We start from the raw sequence: 15,599 nt of genomic DNA on the forward strand, positions 1-15,599 counted from the left end.
TCTGGCTTTTGCTTTCTAATAACTCAATGATCACAATATTTACTCACACCAAAACCTAAATAAACATTTAATTTATATTTATTTTACACATTCGGGATCGGTTGAGATAGGAAATTATCAACTAACAATTCAAACTAGGTAAAACGAACTTATTTTTTTATTGCAAACAGACAACACAACTTTCTCAAATATCAACATAAAAAAATAATCAATACAATATCAATATCGTTGAAACTCAAGATAACATGAACACATAAATATATAGAAAAAAGAGAAACAAAGAAGAAAAAACCCAGCAAAAGGTTACACTGCAACGAAGTTCTGGAACAATGTTCTGCTCATCGTGGACTTCGTCTAGCATCACGAGAACGCAATTTGGTGCATTGCATGGATTTCATAGCAACGTTTACAGATCGCAGATTGACCTAATTTTATATGCTGCATCTCGATTTATTTGCTGGAGAGAAAAAAAACAACCTCTCACTCTGTACATAGGCCAAAGCGCTAATAGCAAAGTGTAACTTTGGCGCCATCTTGTGGCAATTTGGTGCCAAGGAACGACGTTGAAGTAAATTGAGATTCTTGTGTTTTTCTACCATCTTGTTATTACTATTAGAAATAAATGAGAACGCTTTTGCGGGGGTTGTCAAGAGCTACACTTTGGCATTATAAGAACGTCATCAGTAATGTCATGTCATTTTATACTTTGATGACTTTTTTTTTTGTCGCAATGATACAAAAAAATAAAAAAATTAAATAGATGTGTGGCATCTGGAACGGTTTGAAAATGTAAAAAATACAAGTCACGACAAACATTTCACAGCTTTATTCACAATTTATTGGTTCATTGTAGTGATGAAAAGAAAATCAAAAAGTAAAATCAATAGCAAGTTTAATCCCTCAAACCGACATCTCACATTAGTTGCTCCATTTGTGCCCGACAGCGGGCAGGCGAGGAGAAGGTTTAGAACACAGAGAAAAGAAGCAGCAACACGAATATGGCTGCCTTTCATGAGAACGGGACGGCTTTTGTTCTTCCGCTGGCTTCTGTTTTGCTCACACGTTCATGGACAAGATGAGAAACTGGCAGGGAGGCAAAGAGGAAGTGGAATGAAAAACATCAAACAAAAACAAACGGAGGAGCCAATCGCACGGAAAATGTGCTACTTTCCAAAACGCACGCGTGAGGAGTGAACATTTGCAAAAAAGGCGTTCGTTGGCGTTTGCATGAGCTCACCTGCAACATGTTCATTCGAATCCGACCTTTGTTGTGCTCATCCATAGCCTGGAAAACTCCTGAGGAAGGAAACAAAGAAAAAATCGATTCATCGTTGCCATCGTCCTCCCCCCGATCACGTTTGTCGCTGCGGCACCTACGGAACATGTTCTCCAGGCGGACGATGCAGGTGAGATAGTCATCAAAGTCGATGTCGTACTTGTCGTCAGCGAACCTCAGGCCGAGCAGCTGCAGCAGCTGATTGTTCAGCTGCATGCCTGCCGTTGGACGACATCATAATCGTTTGCTTCTCAAACGCGATCGCTTTCGACGTGACGAGGTTCGAGTGCAGTGACCCGGTCTCACCTGCGGCTTTGAGGGCGCTGCGGAGCTCGTAGGAGGACATCTTGCCCGAACGGTCCGTGTCAAAGGAGAGGAAGAGCATCTGCAAACAAAACAAGAAGAAAGAAAAGAAGTCAGACATGGTCAACATTTCCCATGATGCACCTGTCCCGGCGACCTGCTCACGTACAATCCACTTCTTCATCTTCTCCCAGAAGACCTTGAACTCCTGGAACTCCATCTTGCCGGTGTTGTCCACCTGGAGGCCCGAGTCAAAGGGACAACCGCCAACATCCTACTCACTCACTCGCTCACTCACTCACTCACTCCATCGGTCGGGCAAGCGACCAATCGATGACGGAAGGATACGTCCATCAGGTTCATGATGCTGTGGCAAGTGTGGAGGCTCAGACCCTCAAAGCGGATCTCCTTCCCTGAGGACAGAAACATCGTTCTGGAGGGCTCGTCCTCAATCGGATCGTCGCCCAGCAGGAACCAGTTCAAGCCTACGCCTTGGACTGGTCGCGTTCAACGTTAGGGCACATATAAAATACGTGGACGGGCCGAGAGCTCGGCAAATGACTGGTCGCCTGCCAATTGCCAGGGCATATATGGGGTGGTCGCTATCCAACATCGGGGCACATGTAAACATTGTGGACTGGTCGCCAGCCAATGCAAGACAAATAACAGACTGGTCACCATCCAACAATAGGCTAAAAATAGACAAATCGTGGACTGGTCGCCATCCAACATCAGGGCAGACAACTGTGGACTGGTCACTAGTTAAACAATGGATTGGTCTCCATCCAATGCCACTTATGCCAGGGCACATGTAAAAACAGTGGACTGGTCGGACGTTCAACAAATGACTGGTCACCATCTAATGCCAGGGCATATATTGACAAATAATGGACTGGTTGCTATGGTCAGGGCACATGTAAACATTGTGGACTGGTCGCCAGCCAATGCCAGGGCAAGACAAATAACAGACTGGTCACCATCTAACAATAAGCTAAAAATAGACAAATCATGGACTGGTCACCATCCAACATTAGGGCACATATAAAAAATGTGGACTGGTCGGTAGCTAAACAATGGACTGGTTGCCAGTCAATGCCAGGGCATATATATAGCCAAAGAATTGACTGGTCGCCATCCAACATCAGGGCACAAACACTGTGGACTGGTTGCCAACCAATGCCAGGGCATATAGACAAATAGAATGGTCACCATCCAACAATAGGCTAAATAAAGACAAATAATGGACTGGTCATCAGGGCACATTTAAAAAATGTGGACTGGTTGCCAGCCAATGTCAGAGCACATAAAAACAGTGGACTAGTCGGGAGTTCAACAAATGACTGGTCACCATCTAATGCCAAGGCAAATATGAACAAATAACGGACTGGTCGCCATCCAACATCAGGGCAGACGGGTCACCAGCAAACGCGAGTGTATATTTAGACAAATAATGGACTGGTCACCATCCAATGTCACAGCACATATCAACAAAATCGGAACTGGTCACCAGTTGCATAGAAAACCAATGAACTGGTCGCACATCTATGTTAGGCCACAAATAAATGGATTGGTCATTGAGAATTGCGTCAAATTTGTTGTTGAGTTTTTTTTCAACGACATCGACACGCTACGATGAGCGCGACGAGAACCCGCGAGCGGCACACGTGCTAACCGCTAGCCAGCCAGGCTAACGCGGAAGTCAGTCAGCCCAAGTGCGGTTGCGTGTGCAAATTGGAAGACGGCCAACGTGTTGACGTACGGCTGCTGAGGACGCCGTTGAGCAGCTGCTGCAGTTCCCTGACGGAGATGGCTCGGTCCTGCACGCAAAAGCACATTTTTAGGCACACTTTTTTTTTCGCACAAAAACAATCTCAACATGTGACACCGGCAATGCGAACCCGAGGGCACTACGATGTCGGGCTGTGCAATTCATGGAAATTCAATTACAATTATTTTCATTATTACACTCCACAATTACAAAATCTGTATAATCGTAAAAAAAAGAAAAGAAAAGTTGATTAATACTAATTTAGAATTGTTTGAGTTTTTTAGCTTTATACTTTTTTTTTTTTTTTATTTTAAAATACATCCAAAAGGAACTTGCATAATTAAAGTGTTTCAATTTTTTTTATTTGGCTTAATATTTTTCCGTTTAAACATTTTCCTGTTTTGTACCAAAAAAAAAATCATGATTTCAATTATTACCAAAATAATCGTGATAAATATTTTCTTCATAATTGTCATGACCTGTTGAATTTGTCTTGTTTGTGTTGCTTTGTCTCCCTCTACAGGCGCTTTTGCGTAACTGTTTTTTGTGTTCCGGTCACTGATCTGAATATAATGACTCTTGAAGCCGCCATATTGCTCCTCCCAAGAAACGTTTCTCGGCATACGATCTTATACATTTACAGTATCAAAATTGGAGAACATTTGAGACGGTACTTAGAAATAGCATGATTGACCATGTTTTTAATTTGTTCAACATAAGCAAGAGGACTTTTAACATTCATTCAACAAAAGATGCCTCTGCCGAATCTAATATTGGGTGTAAGGAACGGAGCGATAAAAGAAAAAGGGGGTCTTCAAAGCAGCGCATACCGAACACTCGTTCATGTTTTATTTGATTTTTTTGACTTGTTAAAAAATAGTGACGAGCCCGCCCCAATTGAATTGTGTTCTAAAACACGCACATGATGTCAGTTTGATTTCGATTCATCCTTCTGACCTCATGTCGGCACATACGCCAATAACAAAAACCTGCGCCCCCCCCCCCCCACCCCCAATAAACGAGGCTGGACCGCGTGCGTTCCCGCAGCCGACTCACCGATCCGGCCAGCTGGTCGAAAAGCCTCCTCAGGCCTTTCTCCTCGTCCGTCTCGTCGTCGGGCGTGCTGGGCGGCGGTGGCTGGGGACCGATCAAACACGGCGAAACTGTGAGAGGGCGGGACCGAGCCGGCGCCGGGCGACTGACTCGAGGATGATGCGCTCACCTCAGGCAGGTCCGCGTCCACGTCGCTGCCCATCTCCCTGAGCAAAAACAACAAAACGTTTACATTCCATTCGGATTCAGGTTTGAATTAGCGGCACACGACGTTTGCATCATCAAAAGTCTCATATTTGTTGCATTTAAAAGTGGCTGATATATTAAACAAAAAGGACTCAATTATTGGTTTATTAATTGATAACAAAATTAAAAACAAATTATAGATAACCCCAAAAAATTCAGTTAAACAATTATAAAATTTAATATATAATTCTAGATAACAAAAAAAATCAGATTTATTTTTATTTTGTTCTTATGGTTTATTTTATCAAACAAATGGTTAATTAATTATGATTAAATTAATAAAAAACTATATAAAAATGAAAATGTTTTATGATTTTATCAGTAAAAAAATTATTTTTAATATATATAAAAGCACTTTTTTCTTAACTTCATAAATAATTGCTTAGTTTCAAATTTTAAAAAGTAAAAAAAAGAAAAGATTATTATGGTAGCACTCTTTGATTAACTTAATAAATAAATTATACTTGCCCGCACATCAATTATAAATAACTTTTAAAATGAAAATAAACAGATTTACCTACACATTTAAAATAATTACTTAAATTATCAATTGGTTTATTCATTCTCTTAAATTGTCAAGAATAATATTGGGAATTATGATTTTTATGACCAAAAACATTTTACGTATACATATTTTTTTTAGCTTTATTGAGTAATTTGTTAATTAAATCATAAGTAAATAATTTAAAATGAGAAATATTTTATGATTAAAACAATCCATATATCAACAAATTTTTACTAACTTTCTCACATAATTGCTTACCCAGATTACTAAAATAATTAATAATTAATTCAAATAAAAATGATCTTATAATTTGTTTGAAAGAAAATACATGTATTCAAATATATATAAATGTATTAAATGTTTTAAAAATATATACATAAATAGCCTAAAATGCATTTTTAAACACACTTGTAGAAATTATCAATCATATTTAAAAAATGAGACATCATTGAAACAATTAAATCCATTTTTTTTTTTTTACACCTCAACCCAATTCCAACGGGCCGTTTTGAATGAATGACCGTTGATGTTTCGGGGCACTCACAGGGCGGCCATCTTCTTCTCGGAGAAGATGCGCACCAGGAAGTCGGCCTCGTGGTGCGGCTGGAAGGTGGTGGGCACCAGCAGGTAGCGTCCCGGCGGCAGCGTGAAGCGCTCGGACACCTCGCGCATGTTGATGTAGGTTTTGCTGCGAGCTTTGGACGCGTGCGTGCGGAAGAAGTCTTTGCCCTGCTGCTCGGCGTTGTTGGGAGCCTGAACGACGAGGCACACTCGTCAATATTACAGACTTTGGGGCAAAACAAACACAAATACTTTTTATGGCTTCTTCTTTCCAATGGAGTGTCAAACTAAACAGTGTGCCGCCATCTAGTGGCAGACAGTGGAATTACACCCAAAACGATTGGTCGCCAGATTTTTTTTTTGTCCAAATGTCTCAAAAAAAATCTGGGGAATAACGAGACCGGGACCGTGAACCTGCGTTGGAAGGGGTTTTACTGTACTGTAATTTCCTAAAAAGTCTACACACCCCTATTTGAATGCCAGGTTCTTGAAAAAAGAAGAGACCAAGACTTTTAATTTCAAAACTTAACTCGTTCAGTGCCATTTGAACTGGGCTGGCAGTGAACGAGTTCATTCGGACTCAACTCAAACTTTATGAGAGGGGAAGTAAAAAAAAATTTTTTAAATAGAGCTTGGCATTTGAACAGGGGTGTGTAGACTTTTTTGACCACTCGAGTACAGTAAACAACACAAAACATATCCATTCGTCATTTCACAAGCAGTCCTCAGATGAGCGATCCAACTTGTACGCGGACGTCATTATTTTACACACAACTTAAAGTTACGGCGTGTTTAAAATGTGTTTTTTTTTAAATTATAGACTGACATAAACGTGTTAAATACGACACAAATTCAATAACTGGTTACACAAATACGTACGATTAACGACCTTATAACTTCATTAACTGCGCCACTAATGCATTCTGGGAACAATTGATATGCAAAACAGGTCGATTTAAGACGTCCGGAAGTCATCCAGGTAAAGTGTTGCCGCCCCTCATTTGCATTCGTGTTGTTTTTCGGAACGATACGATTACAGTTGAGCGTCGTCACTTCGGGCTGGCGCACAAAAAGTGAAAATCTGCGTAGAATTGAGCGCAATTGTTTTTAAGTGACATTATTTGACCGCTCCGGCCCACCCGCTCCGATATTTTCCTCCGTGCGGCCCCTGAGCCAGCCCCGGTATATGCAATGAAGTGAACGGCAAGGGCCGACCTCTGACCTCGTAGACGGCGAATCCGATGGTCTCCAGGTCCATGCCCTCCTTCCTCAGCTGCCGCCGGTTCTTCTGCATCAGCGCGATGACCACGCTGCACATGTCGTCGTCGTCGTCGGCGTCCGCCAGCTCCAGCTTGAACTGCGGGTTGGTCCAGAAGGTGTCTGCCGGTCCACGCGCAACAACGCTCAATATTGCAATTCTCAGACCGGTGGGTTCGAGTCGCTTACGTACTGATGATTCCAAAAACTGAAAATGCAGGCTCATATCATTTTCCTGATGAAAAATAACATAAATAATGAGAGTTGATGAGCGCAGGCCGGAAATCTGGACTGACTCGCGTGAGTCGGGTCAGCCGCGCTGTCAGTCAATGTGTGTGCGTGCATGAGCAACGAAGTGCTACAATATATTTATTGTATTTATATATTTTTTTACATATAATATTTTTATAATATTTTTCATTGCTGTAAGGTACAAAAGCACAATATTGTTTGTGTTTTTTTTTTTTAGTATGAGCTATATTGTGGTCATTATCGTATCGTGATGTTTGTTAATCGTTACATTCCTACCAAATAACCGAATGCTCAAAAAAAGGACATTTTCACAAAAAAGATGGTTACTTTGACAGTTTTATAAACCTAAAAGATGTCATCGGTTAGATTATTTTTTTTTAAGCACTTGTTTTTAGTTGATTTTATTAACAAAAATGTTTTTCAATTTTATTTTTATACTTGGTCACCACAAAAATAATTTTCAAAATTAAATATATATATATATTTTTTAATATAACTTAAAGGATCTTTGTGCAGTGTTTTTGTTGTTGTTTTTACTCGCGACCGCCACCTCTGGCCCAAAGCGTAACTGCAGCATCTGTGTCAGGCTCATTCATGGTGACGGTTGACAAACAAAACATGACTTCAAATGAGGCAAGAAAAACTCCGCCCCTCCCCAAAGAAACTGTGAAGTGTGCAGGGTCCGCATACTCGACTATAAAAGGGAAGATTTCAGCTGACAGGTGCAGTCAGAATCAAACAGTCAGGGCTCTTCGTACTCATCTGAACATTGGTGGAACATGCATGATGGCGAAGAAGCGACAACATGACCTTTTTAAAATAATTCCATTCAACTGAATTGCATGTCAAAGTTACATTCAAAAAAATGGTAGCAATATTTTAAAGCCAAAAGTTCCCTATTTGAACGAAATAAACATAAATTGTGAGACTTTGTCCAAGTCAAGTGGAGTCTTTCAAAAGTTTTAGTTTGAGTCGAGTCTCGAGTCTCGGGTCTCGGGTCTCGGGTCTCCCGCATTGCTTTCCGAAGGGGGAATGTCATTTTGATGCTTTGCGTTTCTTTTTGCGCTTTCGGTCGGCAGCTCACCGATGAAGTTCCTGCAGCCGCCGGCGGTGGAGCCGCGGATCCACTGGCCCTCGAACAATTGCGCCTCCCAGTGGCGCTTGGTGGTGTCCGTCAGCGCGTCCGGCGTCATGTTGCAGATCTCCACCTTGTCGAAGTTGGACTTGAAATCCTCAAACGTCATCCTGAGCGCACGCACGCACACATTCTTCAAGCAAGTCCACAATTTCAAACTCTCCGCCTTTCGTTGATAATTGAAAGTGAAATAATAATAGTGGGTACACAAATGTTGAGTGTTGAAATAAATCATAAATCATTCGTTTGAATATAAAATCATACTTAATCAAAATAAACAAAATCATAGAGTATAAACTGAAATAATTGTACAAATAATGTTAAATAAATACATTAAAATAATGTGATGAATAGAAATTTAAAGTAAAATAAAGCAATTGTATAAATAAGCTTTATACAAATTCTATCACATAATGATAAAAAATAGAACAAAAACAACAATAACTGCCCAATAATATGGATAATTCATATAAAAATAAAAAGACTACAATAAAACATCAATGCACAAATGTGTCACAATTAAAAATACAATTACAAAATAGGGCTGTGCAATGAATCGAAATTCAATTACAATTTCAATTATTAGACTCCACAATGACGAAATCGGCATAATTGTTAACAAGAATAAAAGATTGATTTTGATTGTTTAAATGGATATTTGCACCTTTGTTTTTTTTTATTTTAAAATTACTAATTTAATAAATCTTGTCTTGCATAATTATAGTGTTTCAAGGAAATTTATTAATCTTAATATTTTACATGTTTGAACATTTTCTTAAATTGAATTAATCGTGATTCATATTTTCTTCATAATCAAGCGGCCCTAATACAAAATGCACTGACAATAAAATCAATCATTCGCGCAACTAATGTGTGGTGACCTCAAATGAACTCAGAAAAAATGCGCAATAAAAAAAAAAATATCCCGTCCACATAAAATTTGGACGTCTTCCGTTCTGTTTGTGGAGGGAAGCCTCGAAGGAAAACGTTTCCAACGAGAACAAGACTGACCAGAATTCGCCGTCTTCGGTGGAGTGCTGCAGAATTCGTCTTTTCTCCGCTTGGTCCACGTAGTCCCACTCTCGCGAACTGCCGGCAAAAAACAACAACAACAAAACAGCTTTCGATTGTTGTGCTTCATGTCAGTCGATGAATGAGGTCGTCGATTTCAAGGCACATTTTCAGAAGATGTCTCAAAAAAACCACTGGTGGACTCGACACCCAAATACAGGGCACATATAGAATATATATATAAAAAATAAGACTGGTCGCCAGTTAATGACAGGACATACAAAAAATGGACTGGACGGACGCCAGCCGACATTAGGGCATGTATAGACAATGGAATGGACTGGTCGCCATCCAATGACAGGGCACAAACAGAAACAAGAATTGACTGGCAGGCAACATCTGGCTGTGTATAGACAAAAAAAACGATCTAATGTCAGGGCATTTAAATACAAAAAAATGAACTGGTCGTCATCCAATGACAGACATATAGAAAAAAGGACTGGTCGCCATCTCATGTCTAATGCGTAAGGACAGAAAAAAAAAGCAAACTGGTGGCAAGCCAGCAGGGCAGTTGTTGACAAAAACGTGATTGGTCGCCATGTCAGTCACAGCAAATTAGCACCAGCATTGAAGCTAACATGCTAACATACCAAGCACCCACGCAAGTGCGAGTGTGAGATTTGAACCCCGAACTCTAAAGTGCGAGGCAGGCAGGTGAAGCGCCAGGCCAACGCGCTGCCCTTTTGGAAAGCCCAGATTGAGCAAAAGTGCTTTTGACGGTACCATACCCGTCACTCCAGGGTCCGTTCCACTCCACCTGACCCCAAGGGTTCCTCACGCGGACCAGTTTGACCTTTTGACCTTGGCAGTTGACCTGAAAGGAGAGCAAAGCCCGTCACGCGTGCGTCAACCCCGTCGGCGGCGAGCGGTCGCCAGCGGCGCCCTTACCTCCTGCAGGCCGGTGATGGAGTAGGCGTGACCTTTGACCAGGCCGCTGCTGGTCTTGGCCTCCGACTCGGCCGAGCTGCTGATCTGCAAAAAGTTTTACAACCGCCGACAGATTAGTTTTTGTTTTTTGTTTCAAAATAGTTTTTCATTTTTCATGATAGTTACTATTGATTACATTTGGACTTTTATTTTTATTTTTATTTTTTTTTAGAGAAAATGTGTTAATTTTCATTAGATTTGATGATGATTCATTAAGGTTAGCTTTTATTAGTTTCAGTTTTTCATAATTTATGGAGTAATTGTTGAGCGCGAGATGAAAAAAAAGAAGGTGTAATAATAAAGTAATAAAGTACAATTCTCAAACTACTGTTTGAAACTTCCTTCTTGTGTCCAGCAACAGCGTCATGAACCCATTTAAATGACCTCATCTGATTAAGGGTGCGTTCGTAAATTCATTCTTACGCAGTGTTCGGAGAGGATTTCCGAATCTGAACGCAGCCAGCACTGGCGCAAAAATACCCGCCTTCTATTCATCTCGGGTGGCGGCCATTTTGGACCTTGCAGTTGACGCTTGCTGTTAAAAATGACATCACGGTAGCTCAGGTAACGACCAATCACGCCTCACCTGTTTTCTGGGTTTGGTCATGTGACGTTTGCAAGCTAGGCCGTGATTGGTTGTTTTTTTTCTTTTTGGGGGGCAGGAGGCAAAACTCCCATTTTTGTGGTCAATTCTTACTTATGCCCAAAGAAATAAGAGATGAATAATAAAAAAATATAAATGAATACATACTAACCCCCCCCCCCCCAATTTTTTGCATGGGTGCACTATATTGAGTTTTATGACAACCTCCAAAAAAGTCACATGAGCAGAGTTCATATTAAAGTGTTTTTTTTGTCCATATAATAAACAGCAAGGATTTCCCTCATCGAAATGGATTTTATTGTTAGTGTGTTTTAAATATTTAAAAAAAAAACACTGTGCTGCAAAAAAAAAAAAAATAAATAAATAAAAGTACTGCTGCAAGTGTTTTATTAAAAGATGTCGATTTATCATTGAATTCGATTTTTTTCAAATCTTAATACAGAAATTGCACAAACAAACGGAGGACGATTGAGTTTGGTCCGTAACATGTCAGAAACGGAAACAGGTTAAACCGGTGATCATTGCTTTTCAAAGTAAAAGCAGATGTTTGCAAAAGTCTTATTTTGAAAAAAAACACAAAGATAATCAGTCAGCTTTCAGGGAGGACGAAAGAAACTGGAGAAGATGAATTGTTGAGAGATTGAAAAAGAGGATTTGGACAATTTGAGATGAAACTTCTCGTTTCTAAACATCGAATCAGTGATTACAATAATTACTCATTTGAGAAATAATAATTGTTTAACTTGATGAATTTGTGCACCTCTGAAAGACATAAATATAAGAATGTCAAGAAATAAACTGGTTTGATAACAGGCAAATTACTCACACAGAGTGTTCATGTTTATGTGTGCCTTTAAGGGGCGTGGCCTAATAAGCCACATCATGAAACGTGACTCTCTTGCGAGTGTATTCATTTCCCATTTGCATATTGCTGTTCAATAAGGATCCCGAGCCAGAGCTGGGTTCGAAAACGCTTACGTCGATGGAGCATCCCATCATGGATCCTCGGTCCAGGGCCTTCCTCATGACGTGGAAGAGTTTGTCGTTGGATTTCTTGGTGTCGTGGATCTCGCCCACGCCGCCCGTGAAGTCCTCCATGGCCTCCATGGTGCTGCCGCCCTTCAGCGACTCGTAGCTGCCGTGCAGCCTGGGGAGGAAAACGTGAAGACTCCCACATTTGTGGAGGTGCGAGGAAGGAGCGCCGGCGCGGCCGCTTACTTGGCGTAGGCTTTCTCCAGCAGGGCGCTCCAGAATTCGTTGTTGGAGGCCGAGTGGAGCAGGATGAGCTGACCGCGCACCGACGGCAGACGGTCGTCCACCACCACGTCCAGCCACTTGTTGTGCCGCCAAAACTGACACGGAAACGCAAGTGGGTTCAAGTCAAATCCCATTTTTGGTCCTCCATAAACGAGTGGACACCATTCACAAAAGAAAAATGGCCAGCTGCAACTTTTGCAAAAACCACCAAAACATTTGCCATTTTACACAAGGTCAAATCAAGGTCACCCATTACCCCGAATCCCGACATGAGTCATTTTTAGGGAGTCGCACATATTCACACCGTCACCACTTTTGCATGGGTTCGCTGTACACCTCGACAGCCAATGAGACGGCCCGTACCTGGAAGTGGAAGATGCCGGCGTAGCGGCGCTCAAAGTCCTGGTCGTGCGGCACCACCCGTGCCAGCGTGTCCTTCTTCAGAGTCAAGGACGCGATGGCGGCCAGGAGCCAGCAGTCGCCTGTGGGCAGAAAGACACAGGTGCATTGTGGGTAGAGCGGACACACAGGAGGGCCGCCAAGCCAATCACAGCGCTTCATTGACTTTCATTCCCCGATGCTGGGTTCGGTTTTCGGACGGGGGTGCGTAGCAGGTGCTCCGACGCCGCTCCACTGTGACTTTCAAGCTTTGAAATAACTTTATTGACACCCAAATGCCAGTAGATGGCAGTGAAGAGTTTCCGCGTGATCCTCTAAAACAATTAATTGCTGATCAAAAATAATAATCGATGAATTTGATCAATTGTTGCACGTTAAATGTACTATTTACATTTTTCCACATGCCCTCCTCGTTTGCCACCTCACTACAAAACGCCAAAATGGGGTCGGCTGTGAAAACGAGCGGCACTTGACGAGATAAGCGACGTGGATTTTTACGTGTAATTGTACTCAAGTAGAGCGCGAGTACTTTTGCCTCCGTCACGTACCCAGCTGTCCCTGGCAGATGTCCGTCCGGTTGGCATCGCCCACGACAAACTTGGGGTTGGCGCACAGCTCCTGAAAATGGAGGACGGGTGGGGAAGACAAAAGAATGAGGAGAACGATGAGAATGAGGAGGAGAAGAAAGAGGAACCGGTCCGGTGACGTGCCAGCTGGCAGGTGTGTTCGCATTCCAAGCTTATCAGTCAAAACACACACTACACATTTCTTGGCGGGGTGTGTGCATGCGTGCGCGTGTGTGTGTAGTAAGTTGGTGGAGGCGGTACACGCCCCTTGGCCAATCGCAGCCCTCGAAAAAGAAACTTTTCCTGCAAGACGGCTTTGTGGAACAAATGCTGCACTTCATTCAAGCGCAAACGTGTGTGACTTTGACGCGTCCTGTTGCATGGGTGTGAGTTGGGTGGTCTTTGATGTGTCATACGACATACAGCGCAAACGGACTCCCGCCCCCGGCCAGGCTCATCAATCAAAATGGCTGACCAGCACAAACACCAGCTGTGTCTTTGATGCGTGATTTTGACATACAAGGCACAGGAACACAAAACCATGCATGCAACTGTTGTCTTTGACAGGCAGTGTGTCGAACAATACACACAAAAGGTGCATCAGCCATGTCTTTGTGTGACATACAGCAGAAACACTCGTAAAAAAATTATTTAATCTGCTTTGTGACTGATAACGCACATGCATTTGCAACATTGGTGTCTTTGATGTGTTAAGGTCTAAAAAAAAAAACCACACACATGCACAAACATTCGTGTAACAGTTCTCTTTGATGTGTCGTTTGACATACAAAGCACACACACACACATCAATTGTGTCTTTGATGTGTCTCGTGATACACAATACACACACATGCAACAGTTGTGTCGTTGATCTGCCGTTTGACATACAAAGCACACATACATGGATAGCCAAGTCTCGACGTGTCATATCGTACACACCGTGTGTCTTTTGAGATACATCACACATTCAACAGTTGTCTTTGATGTATCGTTTGACATACAAAGCACACCTGCACATGTACAACGGGTGTGTTTAATGCATCATTATGCTTACACAAACACCACGCGCAACAGATGTCTTTGATGTGTCTTGCAACATGAGACACAAACACACATGCAACACTTTGATGGGCCAAAAGCCAGACAAAGGACAATGCAAGTGCGCCTTTGTTGCATCATGTGACATACAATGCATACACAAACACCACACGCAACAGCCATCTTTGATGGGTCTTATGACACCCAACAAACAGGCACGCAACACCTGTCTTTGATGAGCCAAAAGGACAATGCATATGTACACGTATACAGCAAGTGTGTCTTTGATGCATCATGTGACATACAATGCATACACAGACACACGCGTGCAACAGTCGTCTCTTTGATGTGCCACGTGACCCGCAAAGTACACACACACATGCCACAGCTGTGTCTTTACTGTGTAGGACGTGACAAGCAATGCAAAGACAGACAAGTTGTGTCTTTGATGTGCCATATGACACACAAAACACGTTTCTTTGCAAGACATTTCTCAGCTCAACTCAACTGTGCAACAAATACCTCCGTGACACACGCAAGCAAAAAGTGCCAGGTGTCTTTGATGCGCTTGTAAAAAAGGCGCTACATACCGGCGGCCTCTTCCACTCCAGCCTGACGGGAATGGCCTGGCTGAAGAAGAGCGACGAGTCATTGGCGGGGAAGTCGGGGTCCTCGAACAGGACGCGCCTCTGCAGGCATTCCTGACGCAGCTGCTCGAAGGAGCGGCCGTCCATCTGCGTGTCGACGGCGGCGCGGCCCCCCGCCAGGGCGGGCTGCTGGGGCATGATGCTGGCAGCTGAACGAGGCCGACGGCAAGTGAGGCGGCGCCGGCCGTGTGCCGTCTACACCAGGCGACGGGTCAGGCCGCTTCCTCCACGCCCTCCTCGCAAACGGGTTTGTCCTCTCGGACCTCGCCCCGCCGCATTCTGCGCTCTGGAATGCCGGTCAAAGAGCACAATCCTCAACAAGGCTAAACGGCACGCACTTACCGGCAATTAGCTTCCTGTCATTGCGGTGATTTAATCACCCACTTTACTTTACCGCATTTCAAAATCGCTAAATAAATAAAAATGAATACAATAAATGAGATTAAAAATAATAATAATAATAAATATATTTAAAATGAAATACGAGCTTAAGAGATCAGTTTAAAACTAGGTCAACCTCAGGGAACTTTTTGTTTTGTTTTTATTTCCGCTTAAATATGCTGGTGACACTGGGAACTCTGTAAGTTTGTGAAAAGTAAAAAAAAAAAAAAAAAAGTTAAGAAATTTAAGTGGAAGTCAACCTTAAACATTTCTTGACAATAATATGTTATGTGTGACCTCACTCGTCTCAACATGACATTGTGGAATACGAGTTATGAAGCAAAATGCCGCCG

At 42.3% G+C, this 15,599-nt stretch overlaps 1 protein-coding gene across 1 annotated transcript; it reads right to left on the reverse strand.

Moving 5' to 3' along the window:
• Positions 1 to 811: 811 nt before the first annotated feature.
• capn9 (calpain 9) lies at positions 812 to 15,397 on the reverse strand. Its single transcript, XM_086082964.1, has 20 exons — positions 14,809 to 15,397; positions 13,163 to 13,232; positions 12,579 to 12,697; positions 12,177 to 12,310; positions 11,937 to 12,105; positions 10,316 to 10,399; positions 10,156 to 10,241; positions 9,368 to 9,445; positions 8,306 to 8,466; positions 6,935 to 7,092; positions 5,696 to 5,904; positions 4,570 to 4,606; positions 4,404 to 4,484; positions 3,339 to 3,396; positions 1,928 to 1,992; positions 1,749 to 1,817; positions 1,583 to 1,661; positions 1,378 to 1,494; positions 1,238 to 1,296; positions 812 to 1,083 (listed from the first exon to the last, which is right to left on the reverse strand). The coding sequence occupies exons 1-20, from the start codon at positions 15,001 to 15,003 to the stop codon at positions 1,057 to 1,059; spliced, it is 2,055 nt and encodes a 684-aa protein (XP_085939090.1). The 5' UTR covers positions 15,004 to 15,397; the 3' UTR covers positions 812 to 1,056.
• Between the last annotated feature and the right edge of the window lie 202 nt (positions 15,398 to 15,599).

The sequence above is a fragment of the Leptonotus elevatus genome, chromosome 8, assembly GCF_054856555.1.
Source record: "Leptonotus elevatus isolate MCC_2025b chromosome 8, RoL_Lele_1.0, whole genome shotgun sequence".
Lineage (NCBI taxonomy): Eukaryota > Metazoa > Chordata > Actinopteri > Syngnathiformes > Syngnathidae > Leptonotus > Leptonotus elevatus.